General features: G+C 42.2%; 2 protein-coding genes across 7 annotated transcripts in view; one reads left to right on the top strand and one right to left on the bottom strand.

Annotated features, from left to right (window-relative positions):
- Window positions 1-3,807, top strand: part of LOC110974773 (protein APCDD1-like) — a 42,484-nt gene extending 38,677 nt beyond the window's left edge. The window contains exon 4 of the mRNA XM_022226639.2: window positions 301-3,807. Within this exon, the coding sequence (XP_022082331.2) occupies window positions 301-1,035 (735 nt within the window). The 3' untranslated portion in view covers window positions 1,036-3,807. The remainder of the gene's footprint in view (window positions 1-300) is intronic.
- Window positions 1-19,523, bottom strand: part of LOC110974831 (uncharacterized) — a 66,393-nt gene that overhangs the window by 46,416 nt on the left and 454 nt on the right. For 2 of the 6 annotated variants that reach the window (XM_087137579.1, XM_087137581.1), the window contains exons 2-5: window positions 18,011-18,475; window positions 14,576-14,672; window positions 7,445-7,710; window positions 6,888-6,986 (exon numbers count right to left, since the gene is read on the bottom strand). In XM_087137579.1, coding sequence (XP_086993705.1) covers window positions 7,697-7,710; window positions 14,576-14,672; window positions 18,011-18,475 — 576 coding nt within the window. In that variant the 3' untranslated portion in view covers window positions 6,888-6,986; window positions 7,445-7,696. Of the gene's footprint in view, window positions 1-6,887; window positions 7,013-7,444; window positions 7,711-14,575; window positions 14,673-16,096; window positions 16,273-17,904; window positions 18,476-19,523 lie in introns of all 6 variants that reach the window. The other 4 variants (XM_087137583.1, XM_087137582.1, XM_087137580.1 and 1 more) reach the window with 4 other exon arrangements.

Genomic DNA, 19,523 nt, shown 5'->3' with positions numbered 1-19,523 from the left:
CTGTCATATGTGACAGGGACATGAAAAAACATGGACCCCTAATTTCTGGAAAAGCCCACATGTATTTCTTAAAAATCAACAAAGATTGGTGGTAATATTCCCCTTTTTTTTTCAAACTTTGCCCAGTCATGACATGTTCATGTGTGCTCATGTTTCCCTGAAGTTGCCTCCAAAGTTGAACACGATATGGGTTTTTTCTTCCACTTGGAGAGTCTGATGGACACCAGGGTGTATGACGATACTCTGTTGATATTGCAATCTGTCACTTTAAATTTCCTGATTTATTGTTTATTTCTTCAGGCCAACTGCAGCTTCTGTCAGCTGATTCACAACACGGAAGAGTTCAATCCACCGCTGTTGCCGGCCAGGGCAGAGTACCAGGTGACGCTCCGCAGTGAGTGGGTCAGCACGCGCTGCGAAGTGCGCAAGGTCCACTTTGTCATCCGACATCTCGTCTTCCATAACAACTACACCTGGGAGGGCTACTTCTTCTACTTCCGTGACCCCCTCTGCCACCATCCCGTCTACAGCCTCTACGTCAAAGGCACCCATTCAGACGGCATGCTCTCCCAGGCGGTCCCGGGTGGGACTGAGTTTGAGTTTCTGACCTCCCGGATGTGGATCACGCCCCAGAGCTCGGAGCAGGTGGCGAGGATGAACAAGAACGATGGCGACTGTGGGGCGCGGGGCTCCTGGCGGCTGAACCAGCCCCAGGAGGTGACGGGCACCGGTGGCTGCACGGTGATCGGCGTCACGCTGCCCTACGCCGAGAAGGAACTCCTGAGGATGGAGCAGGGGCGGGACGGGAGGGCACTCCTCTTCAGTGGGGAGCGATACCCGGACCAGAGCTCCTTGCAGGAGCAGCCGACCTCCTACCAGAGTCCTGTCAGACACTGTGCTGGGGTCAATCCCCTCATGGACATCACGGTGACATCAGAAAACGATGACAACAGCAGCACCAGAATTAGAACATCATACACCCTGCAGACATTAGTCTTGTGTGTCTGGTTTCTCATCCACTCTGTAACACATTGATGCATGGCCTCTACATCAACTCATGATAGTACTATTAAGTCATGGGCTCTGTCTTAACATGACCTTCTAGTGGCTTAGAAGCCACAGTTCCTAACATGTGAGGACACTCAAAGTGCCGTTTCTTTCTGTCGAGTGCCAACACTGGGGGTGTTCCTCTCGTAAATTTCAAGACAGCTTCAGTTCATTTGGTTCCATTGTGATTCTAAGACTAGAGCGCAAGATGAAATCAAAGCCTGAGATGAAGCCAGAATTTCACCAATGGCAAAGACCATGCCTATTTTTATGGGCCCTTGCTTGAGTTGGATCTCACAATAGCTCGCCAATGATTAATGCACAGAGCCCTCTGAAAATAAAAAAATAACACTCTCTTGTGAAGCATTTGATTTATAAGGCCTACAGCTTTCCACTATGTACTCATATAGGGGGTACATAATCAAAACACGGATGTGTGACTTGAAACAGACTCAATCTTCATGCAAAGTGGCCTGAACCTTAAGAAACTTAAGGAATAGTATGTAAACAAGAAAGCTTGTTTTAAACAGGATTCATGGATGTGTGAAATAAAAATATTTCACGGGGCTTGGCACTAGGTCAACCCCCCCCAAGAAAACCTTTAAATCTGACTTCAGGAAAGTGATACGGACAAGTATTTATGGGGCTCGACAAAATGACGACAAACCCTGTGCACCGTTCAATAAATTCCTTCAGTCAAGGAAACCAAAAATGAGGGAGAAAAAAGAAGGGGGGGGGAGGAAATCGGGAGGAAAAAATCCAGGGCAATTTCTCATTGGTAATTTCAAAGAGGACAGACCATGGACTGAGAGGGAGAGAGATTTATGAGGTACATGTAACGGACCTTCGGCAAACACCTATCACACTGACCTCCTGGCAAGGTTGTGGCAAATTGCTCCGGAGTAAAGGAGGCTAATCAGAAAGGGAAAAAAAAGGGTCTCTCACCGCAAATCCAGGACTCTCGGGTTAATCACTGTCTGAGTTACAATCGTCATCAAAATTGTGGGGGGGGGGGATATTACTGTGATCATTAGGACACTAGGAGGAGAAGTTGAAGCTGATACATAAAAGTCTGTGGGGGCTGTGAGACGATTCACATATCCAACACAGCAAACTGTATGGATCAGTTAGGCCCAATGCTAAGGAAATGGAATGTTCCGCAGTGACCAGTGGTCCACTCCCACCTGGTGAGAGAATTGGGTGTCGTCAATTTCACCATGTGGGGGGTCACCTCGAAGAGGATTTGGGTGGAAATAATGAAGGACTGAGTGGTCAAATTTACTGCAAAGCTTTCTTGGCCCATTAAGTCCTTACAGGAGTGCTAGAAAACATATGTAATGAATAAAACTAATTTTTACAATCACCGATGAAAAAACAAAAATGCCCAGTCAATTAATTCAACTTGATATGCACAACAGATGTGCAAATTGTTTGAGAGGGTCCCTTGCACTTTGGTGATATCTATGCACTTGAAATTGCTAATCTTTACCAGAAACACCAGAACATTTAATGTCCAGGCTAAGATATAAACTGTACATGTGTATATTTTTGTGGTTAAGGTAAAAAAAAACCACCAGTCTCATTCGAATAGCAAATAATGTAGAAAACCAAAAAGGAAGTGATTAATTTTACATGCCTACACATATTTTAAATACCTGAAAATAAAACAGACACCAAAGCGATCTTCTTTTGTATTTTTATCCTCGGTGGAGAATTGTATATATACATGTAGAAATGAACTACGCAGAAGTACACAATATCCAGAGTTTGTGTGGGAAGATTTCCAAAGTCACCTGTGTTTGGCAGAAAGACTGGGGCTTGACAAAGTTAGAGTTGGATTACAGGATGCAGGCATGGCGAAATCATCACGCATATGGTGCGTGAAAAAATAACCAAGAATGTCCCACAACAAAGTTGACAATACAGAAGTTATGTGGTAGCTTGGTTCCTTGAATGCGGCCAGGGAAAAAAACCATTTGCAGTAAATCCTAAAATGCAAAAATGTGAATTTCCGTACAGCAATTCAGGAGGGAATATATTCAGTGGTTTCTCTTATGAAGCATTTCTTCCTTCTGTTATTACAGAAGTAAGACCTGCTTAACAAAAACCATGAAGAAAAATATTGTCACCTATTTTGATTGGATTTATAAACTGGTCTGTTGAAGAATTACGAACACAGAGGCATGCCTTGCTTTAAATTACATTTACTGGGCATGACAAGGTTTCATCTTCTTTAAAACTGTACAGAAAAAAACCCACTTTTCCTGGTCTTGTTTGGTTTATTGTATTAATGTCTAAACTTAAATGTCTTATGCCTTCCATTGTTTCAATCCATCCTATTGTTCTATTCAGCTCCTTTCCTTTGTATACAAACACTGTTGGCATGCAAAATAGTTTTGTACTTTTGTGGATCTTCGGTAATCTGCACAGTTTAAAACAGTTGTTATGGAAAACATCAAAGCTCAGAATACTATAGGGTGTCTATGCTTTTAACCAAAACTTAAGAAGTTTTTTGCAACAAAACCGAGTAGGCCTACCCAATGGTTTTATTATTTCCTAATAAATTTGTATTTGTAAATACAATGATTTGTACATTTGAACTATGCTAAATGAGAGGTGAGTTGAGCTGAACATCTACAATTGTGCTCCTTTGTAAATTTGCTGTGAATAAAATATTGGATATAATTTTCTCTGTGTGAAATTCCCAGCTTGTGACGATTCAACCCTCAAAGGAATAAATTTTGGAAGTAGTGAATTCAAGCAGAGTTGTTGAGAGCAGTGTTTTGGCGTCCAAACTGGTGTTTCATGTTGTGCCTGGAAGAAAAGTTGCCGAGGGGTTCACTATGACAAGAAATCCGTGACCTGTATTTGTTCATCAGGTGACAAGCTACGACAACTTTCGGCAGCTGGTCCTTAAATTAAATTGGCCCCCCCAAAAAAGAGTTTACACACTGACAGAGACCTTCCACCTAGCCAGGGCAAGGTTGGAAATCCCCAGGTTGCAGTAAAAACCGAAGGTAAAATACAGCAGGCGTCAGAGAGTTTTATTTTCAAGACAGGTGTTACACAAAGAGGGGGGGGAAACAGCAAACTATTCACAACTTTCTCAAGCAGCGCCGAGAAATCGCAAGAGAATTTCACAATTCCCTCAATTCGGGCTCTGTTCTATCAAATCCATCATTCGGTGGGAGAAGTGGCTGGTGATGGGGCAGGGCACAGAAAGAAGAATGTTGGGGGGTTAAAAATGCTGACTGAACAGTACATGGACGTGGAATTCTTCCATCCTACATGATTAATCTTGGAATCCCTGATGGTCCGAGGAACACCCTTTGGGCAACCGGTACACTGAAGCTCTCCATCAACATGAAGTATGCACTTGAGAAAGTAACCCTCATGTGATCTATGGATGTGAAAGAGAAGCTATCATAAATGCCCCTGAAAACGCACCCTTTTACAGCCTCAATAACAACCTGCCGGTTTGTAGTGATTAGGATCCATTTACAAATCACCATATAGATGACTTCTGAAGTAAGAAATGAGCCTACCTGCAGAAGGTGTCCATCAAGTAATCTTAGCATCTCCACAGTAAACCCCCCCACAAGCACAGACAGAAACTGAATGACAGTTATGTCCAATACTGAGTTGAACTGAAGTGGAGAGTCAGGCAAAATACATGTTAACCTTGAAAAAACTACACTATCCCCCATGTGATGTGTTTATGGGTAGAAAATAGCACCACTGAATTCTTTTGTTCTAAAGGTTCACTTTTTTTTCCTTTCTAGCACTCAACTTCCTCACACAGCATTGATTGGGATCATGAACTGTTAGATAATTTGAGGATTACAAGACAACTCCAAACCTGAAAACCAACCTGCTGACATGAAGACATACATGTACTGTGTATGTACAGTAGAAATCCAAATTTTCAGTTCAGTATAGAGGCTTTGCGTGGTAGCCATCTTGCAAGGCAGTTCTTCTGTTCCACAGGAGAACCTTGTGCATATTGGCAAAACAAAAGCACTGGCCTGCAACATGGCAGCTATGCAAACCCTCTATAAAGTGGTACATTTGAGGCCATTCTTCGGCACTACTAGATCCAAAAAATTCTTTCAGAGAATTAACAAAATCTGAGATGAGTAGTACAACAGAAGCGAAAAATTTACCAACTGCAAAAAAAGCCGGTAATCATTTTTTAAGAGATCCAATAAGTAGCAACAATGATAGCAAACTGTATCCGGTGCCTTCCCATTACAAAGCTAATCAAGAGGCCATGGAGAACCTTCTACATCTCAGCTGATTAATCCCACGCAGACAGAGTGCCTCTTTCACCACCCCTATTCTCTCCTGACTGCCACACAGGTCAGTGATTCTCCCCCAAGACTCTGGGACATGACAGTCTGTCAGTGACTGCCTGGTAGTTGGGAGAGATATAACCCCTCTCTGGCTCCGACTAGACTGGGAAGACTCTCTGGCTTTTCATTTTGGGGGTTAGGAAATGTCACCGAGTTGCAGGTGGAGATTTGCCAAAGCTCCTCGCTCACAATAAAAAAAAGGTTTTTTTCGCAAGCTCTCGGACAAGCACTGAGCATACAGTGTTTATTAATATACGTTGGGTAAGGGCAAACCCGTTATATATAAAAAAAACATGTTCACCATGATTTGAAGAAACAGATGCTGTTTGTATGACTTGATGAATTTGAAATTGATTTCCACATGATGATCAGTGAGACTACAAATGCTACTTCTGGAGGACTGGACAAGTTTACCTTGGAAGTATCTTCAAGATACTGGTATGCCACAAGTTGGTTTCCAACTACATGATTAATTTGACACTGATTGAAAAGCGACAACTGAAAAAGTAAAACACACTTTTTTTAAAATTTTTGTTTTAAATGACCGCTTGACTATGATATTATTAAAATACTAAGGGTCACAGCATTCCTCCAAACAAATCACAGAATGCCATCAAAAATAAAAAGTTCAACAATTTTAGAATGCCTTTTGGGGATGACAGAAATTTTTGTTTAGGATGGAACAAATGAACTGGCCATGAGCAACATACATGTGTTACAAGTTTAATAAGATTTACATGTAGATTACGAAAACTGCCCCCACAAATTCAGTCAAAGCAACACTACAATGTATGTTCTCTCCTCTGGACTTGTGCTTGGCACAGATGTTTAAGTGCTGACAAGAACGAGACATGACCGGTGAACGGATGACGCCAGAGTCACAAGAGATACGTGTAGATATTTACGTGCATCTGTTGTCTGGTTTATGACAATGGACTGGCATCGTCACTTCAGTGGATGACTGGGTCTCGGCACAGGTCGGTACAGATAGGAGAACCAACCAAGCCTGCTGGAATGCTTTTGCCGGGAGTGGAGGGGAGGCGTCGCAGGGTTGTCTGCTTAACAATACATGTAGGGGCAGTGGTGTAATTAGAGAGGGAGGGGGCCATTGGGGGCATGCCCCCTCCTCCCTGGCCCCTCGAGGCCTGTGGCTGCCGCTCAGAAATTACAGCAGGAAAAAGAATCTTACGACAGTTTGCCTCGGTTGGTGATTCAACTGACCCAATTCTTGAAATGCAAGCTACCCACCAGAAAATAAGGGGCCCGTAAGTGCCCTCTGCAAAATGCACAGGTACCTAAGTATACATGTACATGTAGGGAGTGCAGGTGTATATCCGCCCCATCCAAAAGTTGGCAGTGCTACAGAGCCTAAGGCACCCCTGTTCCCACGGGGCTTGCAGGGCACCAACTCAGTGATGGATTTGAGACCATGAAAATAGGAAAGCTGTTTGAACAAGACACAGGTAGGAAGCAAGCAAACAGACTTACCAGAGTGCACTTCTGTACCAGGAGGCATCACCAGGAAACATCTTCTTTCTTCTATGGCTCATCGGGTTGTGCCGAGGAAAGTTGGGGCTGGAACTTAATCTGAAATTGATAACCACGTACGGAAACTACAGAGGACATTAATCAACTTGATTGGTAATGGAAGCTGCCTGTGTTGGAGAATTCCCTACAAGGATGAGCCGTTATGCCGAGGTTTCAAATTCATATCTGAAGAGATTAATTTCCAATAATTTGAAAATAATGGCTGGCCTTTCTTTCCCTTCCGACGCTCCACACCTTCGGAGTGGGAATAAAAAGCTGTAGCACACCTTTAATTCTAAATTATTGCTGATTCTGATGAGCTTTTCTTTTTGAAAGTCGACGGTCTTTCCCACTTCTCATGCTTCTATTGATTTCGAGCACTCTACCACTTGCCAGGTCATTACCTGATTGATTTCTGCACCCCCCCTTCATCAAGCAAACAATTTACTCAATGGATCCGGCCCCTAATATTAAAAGAGACATAATTATGCCTTAACACAAGACCCGGTCCAGCCTACCTTGTAACCTCTCCAAAGTCATTAGTCATAGTGGCCCCCGATGAACGGATCGACGGAAGTTCAGGTGAGATGGTTTCTCATCCTATCAGCCGGCCGATGATGAGAGGTGTTGGGGAGGATGATGAGAAAATGATGAATTAAATTGCCTCACTGTTTGGAACTCAAGTCTCTCTGATGCGGAATTGCACGAGATGAAGCTGATGATGTGCTCATATCATTGAACTTTTGTCCCCGTTGGAAGAGAGAGACTCATCATTCAGTTTGACCTATAAAGAAGGCACATTGTACAATTTCAGTTCATTAGTTTTGCGACTGATTCCTGAGAAACGCTTCGACACATGCGCAAGAAAGAGAAGCTTTCATCTTTAGTGTAATTTGCCGCCGAGATCTTTTGCAAGTGGAAGCCCATTTGTGTCCGTTCCAACTGACTTTGCAGTATTTCAGAAAGTAAAAGTCCAGCCTGTGATGTCCAAAGTCCAGCTGGTGATTTGCCTGACAAAGATAATTCATGGCGGGATTTTGTACCACGAGACTGAGATGAAGGGCAAATGTTCCATTTTATTACCAGTACACATACTAACTCTCTGAACTTCAAGACAGCACACTGGTGTAAAAAAATGAAGACTGAATAAAATGGCAAATGAGGAACAAGAGGAAAGAGCAAAGTCTTGTCTTTCAAAATATGTTCCAATTCCTTAACCCTCTCCAACCACTGCAAACAATTAAATTTACAGCATAATCCACTAAGGTACGTAGAATCAATATATCGATGCATCTCATTCCCTACGTTCATTTCACACGGTAAAAGGCACACCTTCGTTGAGCAAACACCATCCCTTTCATTCAGAAAATGTCTTTTTCGTGCTCTGAAGTTGTTCCAAAACTGTTACCATTTCATGCTACCGGAACAAGAAGAATACACAGTCTCAAAGCATAAGACATACCGAAAAAAAAAACCCAATTACTTAATTGCACAATTGTGCTTAATCGCCTCGTGGATGTTAGTCAGCGCACAAGGCACTAGGGGCTAGTCTAATGCATCTAACTTGATTGGTGTGCACATACATGGACGGTGGAGATTTGAAAGGTGAAAGCACTGTAAGATTGGATCGTCGCACGATGTAACTGGGTTCTTGACCCGTTGTGGGCCAGGCAGGCTGGCAGTAATTTCACTGTTTGAAATTAAGGCAGAGGAGTTATCATCAGGGCTTGGGCCTCACAGGTGACTTCAGGTACATGTACATTGTGACTAAAAATTAGCCAACAACAGAGTTTTTGCAATTTTGGACCAAAGCGTGAGTTGGGGTTCAACTACATCTTAACTGTAAGCAGTTCTTTGTAAAACAAGGACTTCAAAGTCTACTTTCTTTTTAAAATGAAATATCATGGGGTTATGAAATAATTACTTAATATCCAATGTTTTTGATGTTTTGAAGCTAACCGGATGTAGCTGGCAACTACAGTACGTGTACAAGACAGAGTTTTTAAGAGTCAAGCCCCAACTCTGAAAAAGAGAAAACTGCACAATATGTAATCAATTTCTTGCAGTTGGTACTCGGTAACAGTTCTTTTAACATGGCAAGGAACCAAGGAAAAAACTGAAGCACAATCCCTCTTTTTATACATAGTCCCTCGAGAATGTGGAGTTCATCAGCTTCTTAATACGCGGCATAACTTATACTTGCACGCCCCTCCAAGATGGCAGTTTTCAATGTTTCCCACAGGATGCTAAGAATTATGAGCAAGCCATCATGTTTCAATGGACTCCGTGATTTTCCACCCATCTTGCAACCATCTGAACTAACACAGTTCTCCAAATGAGCACTTAGAAAAGTTCTAGAGGTTAAGGCCAAGAATGTTTAGGCACCATGATGTAATGAGAATATAACGTGCTGACCATTGGGGTGTGCCATGGGAAATACATGGGAACTAAAAAAAGGCCTAAATCATGACTTGACAAATGGGAAAGGGCTAATGACTTGTTCAGAGGCACATTACTCAATTTGACAAGGTGAACCTCCTCTCCAAAGGTACAAAGATAAACCTGTGGGAGGTATGACAGACAAGAGGAATAAGATTCCTCCCTAAGTTCTAAAATTCCATCACAAAATTTGCCAAATCTCAAATCTTTTCCCAATAAGCCATTTGCGAGTTAAATTTGAATAAAAATCTGGTGCACTGTCATGTCTGACTGCACATAAACATCACGATTTAAATTCCCCAGACTAAAGAGACTGTTGCAATACCTCGTGATTTGAGGCAAGCTTTTGCACAGAAACCAACATCTCTGGAATAGACTGGTTCCTTTGTGCCCTTCTTATCCATTGAGAACAGTGTATTATTGCATGGCGTCTGTCACGTAACTAAGCAAAAGCTTGCCCCCAATCTCGAGGTATAACAGCAGTGGTTTTAGAAAGGAGAAATCAAGTTGGTATGTTCACGTGAATTTACCAGATTTGGGTCAAAGTTAACTCGCAATTAAGGCTTATTGCTTTAAATTTGGTGCCACTGAAACTATACCTGAGCTGGACAGTACCAGACCCTAAAAAGATAAAAATCTCTTCTATCAAAACAGGATGGGCAATCAATTACTCAATCTTGTTTCCAAACAATTTTGAGCTTAAAAGCTAAAATAATCAACAATGATTTTGGCTGAGGCCGTGATGGAAAATTAAACTCTGCAAATTAACCTATGAGTACATCTCCTCAAAACAAAGCAACGTTTTTTCGTAGTGTCAAGGGATAAACTGCATACGACCACGGCTCTTTAAAGGATAAAAATTTGTACTCCCCTCCCAAACCACAAAACATATCTTGCTTGAAATCAAGGCACATGCATGGCCTGTTGGCCTCGCCTTCGGGCAGGTTCAAAAGCTCCCTGGATTTTATTGATAATCCTTTTGAAATTAAGTGACACAGCCATGCAGCCGGGGCTCTATAAAAAATTGTACTTAGTGAGAATGTGTGCCTGGCCTCCCCAGAGAGCTGAGGAAAATATTAATCTTTTGGGGGGTTAATGAGATTAAATCAATCTAGGCCAAATCATTTCACGTGACTTAGATCTAGGAGGGGGAAAAAAAAATTCCCCAAACCTCAGCCGGTGAGGGCCAGGGGAACCATCCATTACTGTAGCCATAAACATTACCAGGAAGACACACTGAGAAATGACCTTTGGGAAAAGACTGTTAGTCACATTGGGAAAATAACATTTTTGTAGCCGTCATAAATGCAGGGCCATTAGGAAATGGAAGTTTCATGTACGCACAAGTTGAGACCCTGGAATTCAATTCAGTTTTTGTTTCAATTGAGTTTGGATAGGTATTGAGCCAACCGAAGATGATGAAACATTGTCACTGAACTTAGTACAAATAGGAATGTATCAAACTAACGTCCAGGGACAAAGTTTACATGCATGGTAATGTTCAGTAAAAATCAAGTTAACTACAAAAGAAGTCTGGTGCTGTCAGTGTGAAAAGCCTTTTTAAGACACACTATTGCGGTAAATCACATACAGATCTCATGCAAATGCTTTTGTTTTAAGTTTGAGATTGTAGAGTGAGAAAAACAAGGATTTGAACTTTTATTTAACTGGAGACACAAATGGAGGTAAAAAACAAAAGCTTGTGCAGTGAGACAACATGATGTCTGAAGAAAAATTGCCCCAGATATTAAAAAACGACAGAGTAAACTGAAAAACTGTGGCCTGTACTGGCATATTCTGTTAAATTCACCACTTCAGGGATTTCTTAGGTTTTTGAAATAGGTGCTGGTGTGTAATTGTCCGTTTTAGTCAAAGTACTACAAAACCCCACAGCAATATCCTGATCCTTTGACCAAGTTTAGTGGGAAACAGCAAAACCAACCGGTATATTTTCCCAGCATCTCAAATTCCAACAACCAACATGTTTACAATCTCTACAGAGAAACTACAGAATTTCAAAAACATTCTTTAAACAAACATGGGAAAAAAATCAGCAAAGCATTTTTCTTTGCCTCAACAAAAGCGTTCAGCAACCTTGCAAAATTTTTTCAAACTGATAACATCTTTGGTATAGGGGAGAAAAGTAGATTTATTTTTATCAGAGTATGCGATTGAGATCTACAACTCAACCAGCACTTGATAGATCTACATGTACATACTTCATGCTACAGATCTGCAGGGGACAGTAGGGAAAGGCCAGGCTCTGGTAATTTTCTCAGCAGGTGTTCTTTTCAAACAAGACTGTGTCCACTAGAGAAACTAACAAGCCCAGTTTCGATGAAAACATATTTTTGGACATCTAGTCTACAGAGCGAAGTACATATGCAGCAAGGTATGAGACGGAGAGAACCCCCCCTGCTTTGTGTTGGTCATTGTCTCGCAGGAATCTGGGGAATTCCTTTCAGACATCTTGGGGGGGGATGTGTTAAGTAACAATAGTCTGGAATGTGTATAGGGATTGGACATGTTGGGGGGGGTACCCCTCGGTCTCATTTCTTGCTGGGTATAGTGAAGTAAATAAGTGAAATAGCCGATCCTTATTGGTTGGCACAGACATAATGGCACAAAACGTGCAGTGCAAATGATTTAAAATCAAATTTTTACAATGTGCATCTCTGTATTGAGTTCCATATTTTGCACTGTAAGACCTTGGATTAAAAAATAAAAACGCTGGTCTACGAAGAAAAAAAAAGGGGGTGCAATACATTTGAGCATTGTGGAGATGTGATAGAAGGCCTTTGATGAAATTAATTCATAGTTCTGTGTCAAGTGTGGCCAATTAAAAGCAGGCTCGCTGTAGGCGCAAAAAACAATATTCTTCTGAGCCGAGGTTGAAGGGATAAATCAAGAAGAAAATCTGGAACTTGATAGCATCTTTAATCATGGCACAAAAGCCACTTACACAAATAAGTAAATCGGGGCGGGAGAAACGTGATTAACGTTCATGTACCGTATGCAACCTTGTCTGGGCTGTCTGTCGCTTGTTTTTATATTTGCCCAGGCTGGCCCTAACTTACAGCGAGACATTTTTTGGGGGGGGGGGAAGGGGCAAAGCCAGGGAAGGTGGGGAAGGGAAGGGCAGGGAGTATGAGGCACATTCTGTGCGGGCAGCACATGGTTACCTAGATGGACTTGTAAAGGAGATTATGGTAACCACTGTGATGCATTTCAGGACTCAGCGGCTTTGAACTTACACGTCGTCAGGCAGGGCAACAATCTAAAACTAATAGGCTTTGAACTTCTTATGGCCTCTAACTTTTTACACATTTTATGGTTAGGCCTAATTGATGATTTTGGTCATAAATTTTGGAAATCTCCAAGTGGATGGCCTATTGTAAACAAAATTTAAACAGCATTTGTGTAACATTGAGTTCCATGACTGAAGAGCACATGACACACGAAAGCCACACCTGTCATGTCAGCCTCCTGATATGAATGTCTGAACCCTACTCTGTGCCGTGCCCTCGTTGCCTGTAGCCCTGGCATGCACCTACACTGTGCAGAAGCTAAAGTCATTTAGCACTACCTGGGTGATCCCAGGTGGGGCTAGGCTGGGCCCTGGTACCACAACAGGTTATACTTGAGATTCCCTAGAGGAGTTGAGATTCCCTCGAGGAGGCCTCGGTTTTCCTCAGGAGCTACCGACAACACCAGCCAGCCAACAATTGTCTGCCATTTGAAAAACTTGGGACATTTTGGGTTTTTTGGGGTGACCAATTTTTGAAATTTGGGATAACCATTGAGGCTAAAGATATCACGTACCGCGTAAGGGAAATATTGTCTACCTCAATCAAGAACCTCTGAATACATTACCCTATATTTCAACAGCAGTATAATGCCAAAAGGTGAAAAAAAAACCATACTGTGGTTTTAAGGAGAAGAGCAAAAGCCATCCCCCAGGAAGCCTCTCAACCAAAACTTAATTAATTGGAATAATTTCAAATTCTCAAAAAAAGAAAGAGGAACATCAAGTTTTTTTTAATGCACTTACCCAGAAAGCAAAGAACACTCTACATAAATATTTGGACACTTCTCATTTTCCAATTTGCAATTTGGGAGAAATACCCAACCCCAAAAAAAGCAAGAAGTAGTTGACTCTACTGCAATACATGCAGTACTCGCTGAGCGTGATCACAACTGAAACATTTGCAAGCTATTATTCTTGTGACAAATAAAAAGTAATTACCCAGGTGAATTAATAAACCTGTCCCTTGTCTGAGCTCCAAGTTTGTCTGCTCGATTCTTCCACACTCTTTTACTCTGGAGAGATGTTGCTCCGAGACATTGTGGCATTTCCTCGAAGCGCTGAGAGACGAATGTTTTCAAACACGCCTCCCAATCTACTTCGCCCGCAACGAGGACCAGTAAATTGATTATTTAAGCTTCCCTGTGATTTCACGGCACGGCGGAGGGGAGGGGGGAGTGTGTAAGGAACAAGTCCGATGGGACACTTTGATTTCGTGCACCTTAGGGCCAAGATTAGAGCCCCAGAAATGAGATGGTTAATAACAGCTTCCTCCCAGCAATGACTGAGTCACAAACTGCGGCGGTTACGGCCGAGCTGCATTCTTGCAAGAGGTGCGTCTAATCCCTGTGAATCCCTCGCAGCGTGTTTCTAAGCAGCTCAGAACCATCACCCCCCCAAAATGTCCCTAAATGACGCTGCGTGTCATCACGTCTTCAGGCTGCCAATTTTTTCTCCTCCTTCGACTTCCCTTATCGTTCCTTTTTTTTTAAAACCAGAAGTACAATCTTCCAGATCAGAAATCTCCCGGGGCAGAAATGTTATTAATTGGAAAGACCCCGACGGAAATTTCTCTCCTTTTTCATGGTTGGGGAGAGGTGACTGTTAATTGAAGGCCGGATCTTCATCCTGCTTGGTGGGTAATTCACCACGAGGCTTGGCGACCAGGCTAGAATATTGGTGTATCTTGTACTTAAGACAGAACAGAGTCATGCATATTCATGGACACGAGGGCGTGCAATATCCTGAAGTCATTCAAAAACAATCGAAAATCACAAAAAGATGGTGCCTGCAAACTGTGTTCTGGAGCTCATGAAATAATGCGCATTACCCTACTCCTTTTATTATCAGCAACACAAGTGCCATTGTATGGGATTTTGAAATGAAAAAAATGTCAGATTCTTACCGAAATTGGATCTGCTCAATTTGAACTCAACACTTGTATGTCTGCAATCTGCATCATGAATTCCTCGGGCTGACACGTTAGCACACCTTGCTTTCCACTGGAAATAAAATAACATAACTGCAATATGAATATCACACTTTTGAAAAGAAATGTTTGAAGCCCATTCCAATTTCAAATCTACTGACATATCTGAAACCGGACAAAATTAGACAAAAGAACAATTGTTTCACTGCATGAGAGAGCTATCTTTTACAAGACAGGGCCTATATCTGAAAAGAAAGGTCAGGACTTCCTTTAAAATGAATGTGAACCTATGAAAATTTAATAAATGGATGACGCCAACAAAAACAATGAACTGATGTGATGTGAAAAATTTAACTATTTTCGTGTAGTGGAGATAGGCTTTAGTTACAAAAAAAGCCTTAAAAAGTCTGAAATCAATTCAAATGAAAAAATTTAATGATTACAGGATGAAAAATATAACCAAAATAGCTGAACAGAACAAAATGAAATTCCTTCTTTTGACATAGGTGGCCCCTTTTACCATGAGAGTTTGAGGGCAACATGTCTCCTGCCTGATACAATTGATGTTCAAATGAATTCCTATTCAACATTCATGAACAATGATCTGCCCTGTGTGGTCCTGTCCTAGTCTGTAAGTTACCGACAGGAATGTTTGGCAACGCTGGGAACGCTCTGCACAACTTCCCCCGGAAAAGACTGGAGGATTGATTCAATCTGGCGCAGGCAAAGCAATCAAGGAACAAGGGAACCACCGGGGACGATACTTAAATGTGTTTTTGATTCGCCCTGATGATCAAGATGGATGGGCACATTTTTAAAACTGACATGCCGAACACATGTTGGAGGCATGCATGGACATTAGTTAATGGTGATGAAGAACGGTGTCATCACCGATGTCTGATTGCCCCACAAAAGAGGATGGTTTAAAGGACGATTAGGTTTCAGAGAGATGAAATGTTTATGGCAAGCATTTCAATTTTCTAACGAAGTGCGGGGGGGAGGCAAAGGAATGGGTTTCACATTTGCTTTTCTTGGGAAGGGAGAAGAGCCAAATGAAGATCACCTGATGGGGCAATGACTGAATTCTACATCGATTTGGAATGGTTTTTATAAGCCAAATAATTGACCAAATAATTGACCAAATCATTAGTGGATTAGTGGAGCCCACTAGAAATAGGTGTGGATACATATGGTGATTAAAGTATGGTTTGGATAAATGTTAATGTGGGTACGGAGATTTTGTTCATTTTGGAAGAGTGACATGTTTCTCCCATGACGTATGGGTCGGGGGAGGGTGTGTGTGTCCTTCCTCTATGGTTAAAACAAGCTAATGCATTGTGTCCAACGTACTTAGTAATAATCCAGGGTGGACCCAAGAGGTCAATGGGTCCTCCCCCCAGCATAAATGTCTTTGAACATGAGAAAGGCAATGATGTTGTCCAGTTCATTTTCCTTTCTTGCCAAAAGGGTGTTATAAAGTCCAAAACACAGCCTCACATCCCAGAAAGGCCACAAAAAGTTCAATGAAATGAATTCCAATTTTGTTGGGCCCTCCAAAGCAACAAAATTGTTCCCTGGAAAATTTGGTTCTGTACTTGGCATGCTTGGTGATCATACAGTAGACTGAAAGTGGGGTCGGAAGTTCAAAGTCCCATCCTCCTTTAAGGAAATACCTTTTGGAAGAGGACAGAGATAACCTTTCAGGAATCACAAGAGAATAATGATAATGACACTGGTTAAATCGTTCCAAATTCATTTCAATTGCACTCATCTGGTTTGGCATTGTCAATCTAATTCACTAAGAAATTGCCTATGTATATGCCCAGAAGGATATCACAAGCTTTAAACCTAAAACGCCTGTCCCGTGCTCGATTTTTGAAAAGCCCAGCATCAGGTATATATGGTTCTAGAACCAATGCATGGGGGGGTGCTGGACCCTTGGCACATGACATCACCTTCAACTTTCGCCACGAATCCAACATTTTCCAGCAGTTTTGAATTTTTTGTGTGCATTTTTGTTGGGGGGGGCTAAAGCTCCACCCTCAGAAATGCACCCGCCTGGCATGCATGTTAATACACTCATCAGTAACAAATGTACAGTTTCAACCCGTGTACATAGAGTATAGAGTACATCGGTGGGAAAAAGTGTCCATTTTTTTGGCTGAACGCCTTGGAAGACTGGGCATTAAGAAAAGTATGTCCGATTTTCACAAACTTACCTAACTAACCACTGGGCATTAAACTTTTCAATGTATGAGAACAAAAACTACAATGCAACTGGAGAAGTGTTGAGGGGGTATGAATCTCCACCCTCCTGAGACCTTTTAAGGTTAAAGTCATGCAGAACTTACCAGAAGCTTTTATTGTATAATAAACTCTTTTGAAGGGACGGAAATTCTCATATTCATGAGAAAACTCTACTTTCTGCCTAATCTCTACCCTTTCTTTTTCCAGTCACTTAAAAATAATAGCGCACAATATGACACTGCATACAGATTTACAAAAAGGGCTTTATTTTTGAGGAAGTTAACAAAGCCTGAGAGAAAATTTCACATATTAATTAAGGAATGATTCATCAACCTCAAAATAACTCTACAATACTGGCCATTTGGTAACCCACGGCCCAACAATCTTTGGGCAACCCTGTGAATGTATTTAGCCCACTTTGGACGTGTCACATGATCCTTTTCTCCTTTACCGTTTCTTCTGAAAGCTTCCCAACCACGAACTAATTTCTGGGGTATCTTGCTACGGAACTTCCTTTTAAAGTCAAACGAGGGCGCTATGCAAATTCCCTGATCACCTCTGTTTCCCAATGCAAAATGTTACACTTAACTCAATTCTCCATTGGCTGTACACACTGAAACCTCAATTCTGGATAGCCCGATGTCTCTTTCATTTGACAAAACCTTCAGCAGTTAGAGTGTCAATCATATACAAACATGAACATGGCCCCAATACACCTTTTTTCACCCACTTTGCTAAATGTAAACAATACCACCGCGTGTGGACCGCCTTGGCCACGGTCATCGCATGTATACCTGTGGGCAGCTTCAACCACGTGCAAGGGCACATGCGAACGCTGCATGCTTGACCAGTAGGTAGATTACCATCACAACACTATGCACTCATTACCATCACAACACATCAGACGTCCAGCATGATCGTGACATCACTTGAAAAAGGTCTATATAATCCAACAATTCCTAGATGTTTGTATCTATCACTGTCACTGATATTTGATTATTATTCGCATTCAGATGCTTACAAGTGATTTTGATAATTTTGGTTGGGTGGATGCGTACATGAATATGTAGTTTTATGTTCACGCACAGTACTGCAACCAACTGAGGTCAGCATGATCTACTTGTAAGAATTGTCTGCATATTTCATCTTGACTTCCTCTGGTACCTCCACATCAAGAGGAATGGCCAGCCAGAGCTTTCTGTCGATCTTTTCCAACTCGTAGTTCATGCAGACGTACTCTTTCTCGCCTTTGGTCCCGTCTTCCCTGCTCGTCAGCCCGTCGCCGGAGAAGAGCTCAAACATGCGCAGCTCACAGTACAGGAAAAGCCGTGTCTGCCAGGCGGTCTGCGGCTTGGGCAGCGACACAAACCTGTCGTAGCCCATGTAAAGAGGGCCCGACGGGTCGCTCACGGCGGCGATGAACTTGTAGTCGACCTCTTCTTCAAAAGATGCCACTGGATTGTCCTTGATGGTCTGCCAGTGGGACAGGACCGCTTCCAGAGCGGCGGGGTAGCAGGTGCGGATGAGTTCTTCCATGCCTTCCCACGTGGCTGGTACAATGGGCCTCTGCCAAGTATTGAGAGCTCCCGAGAGCAGAACGATCCAATATTTGGCTTTCTGGATGCATGCCTGGAATAACATTTTTTGTGTGGATTACCAAGTGGCGAGTTATTTGCGTGGATAAAAACAGAAATGGCTCTGAGAGGTAACAACAAAGTCTCTATCTTGGTCTACATGAAGTTTGCTGACACAGCTTTTGGAAACACAATTCAGCTATTAACGGTGAGTTTTTGTTCAGCGTGCCAACCCTATTTCTTTCATATTCGCTAACCCCCCCCGGTCCTTTTTGCGAGGGACCCTCCTCAATCCTCCAGAATCCTCCAATTTGGGAGAAGAAAAAATTCGATTCTCCTTCAACCCTCCAAAATTTCTTGGAAATGTTACTTGGAGGTGTGCCTACTGCCTCAATCCTTCCAAATCCTCTGGCAATTCCTGTTATTATGTTGAGGCAGTGCGAATGGCATTCTTGAACACCGTGGTCGATTCAAAAGAAATATCGGGCTGAATTTATGCATGACTGAGCAAGAACAACACAAGGTCTAACCCACGACCTTCACTCGTGGCATCCTTCACAATCAGCCATGCACTTTTGCCATTCACCCTCAATCCTCCAAAACCACCCGAAGGATTTTGGAGGAGGGTTAGGGTTAGGTTTGGCCTATACACTGTGACGAGTATATTCATATTGTATTCTAAATGTTGTCCGAGACTACACTTGAGAATATATGTAAATATACACATCAGCGTATGGGACAATCATCCCAACGCAGAGACAAATTAATACACGTTTCATAAACTTAGTCTCCTCACTTATAATATCATTAGGAGCCACTCATCCTCATAAATCTGTGCAGTAATTTAAAAAGTACATAATCATGACAATGTTCACAGGCTGACAAAAAAAGAAGACAATCTTTCATTTCAATACCTTTCCACATTATAAGAAGGCCACTCCCTGCTAATGTCCACACGATTGTTTGAAACTACAACTGCATTTATGTGTGACATGTGGTGTGGGGCCCTTCACTTTACCTTTATCTTGTCAAGTCTGAGCACAAGCAACTTTCGGTTAATCTTAAACTTTGGTTTTCAATTTGCAATACTGTCAGCATGGTCA

The sequence above is a fragment of the Acanthaster planci genome, linkage group LG06, assembly GCF_054643075.1.
Source record: "Acanthaster planci isolate LZ-2023a linkage group LG06, COTS_SCS, whole genome shotgun sequence".
Taxonomy (NCBI): domain Eukaryota; kingdom Metazoa; phylum Echinodermata; class Asteroidea; order Valvatida; family Acanthasteridae; genus Acanthaster; species Acanthaster planci.
Note: the sequence above shows the minus strand (reverse complement) of the source record. Positions and strands in the feature narration are given on the sequence as shown.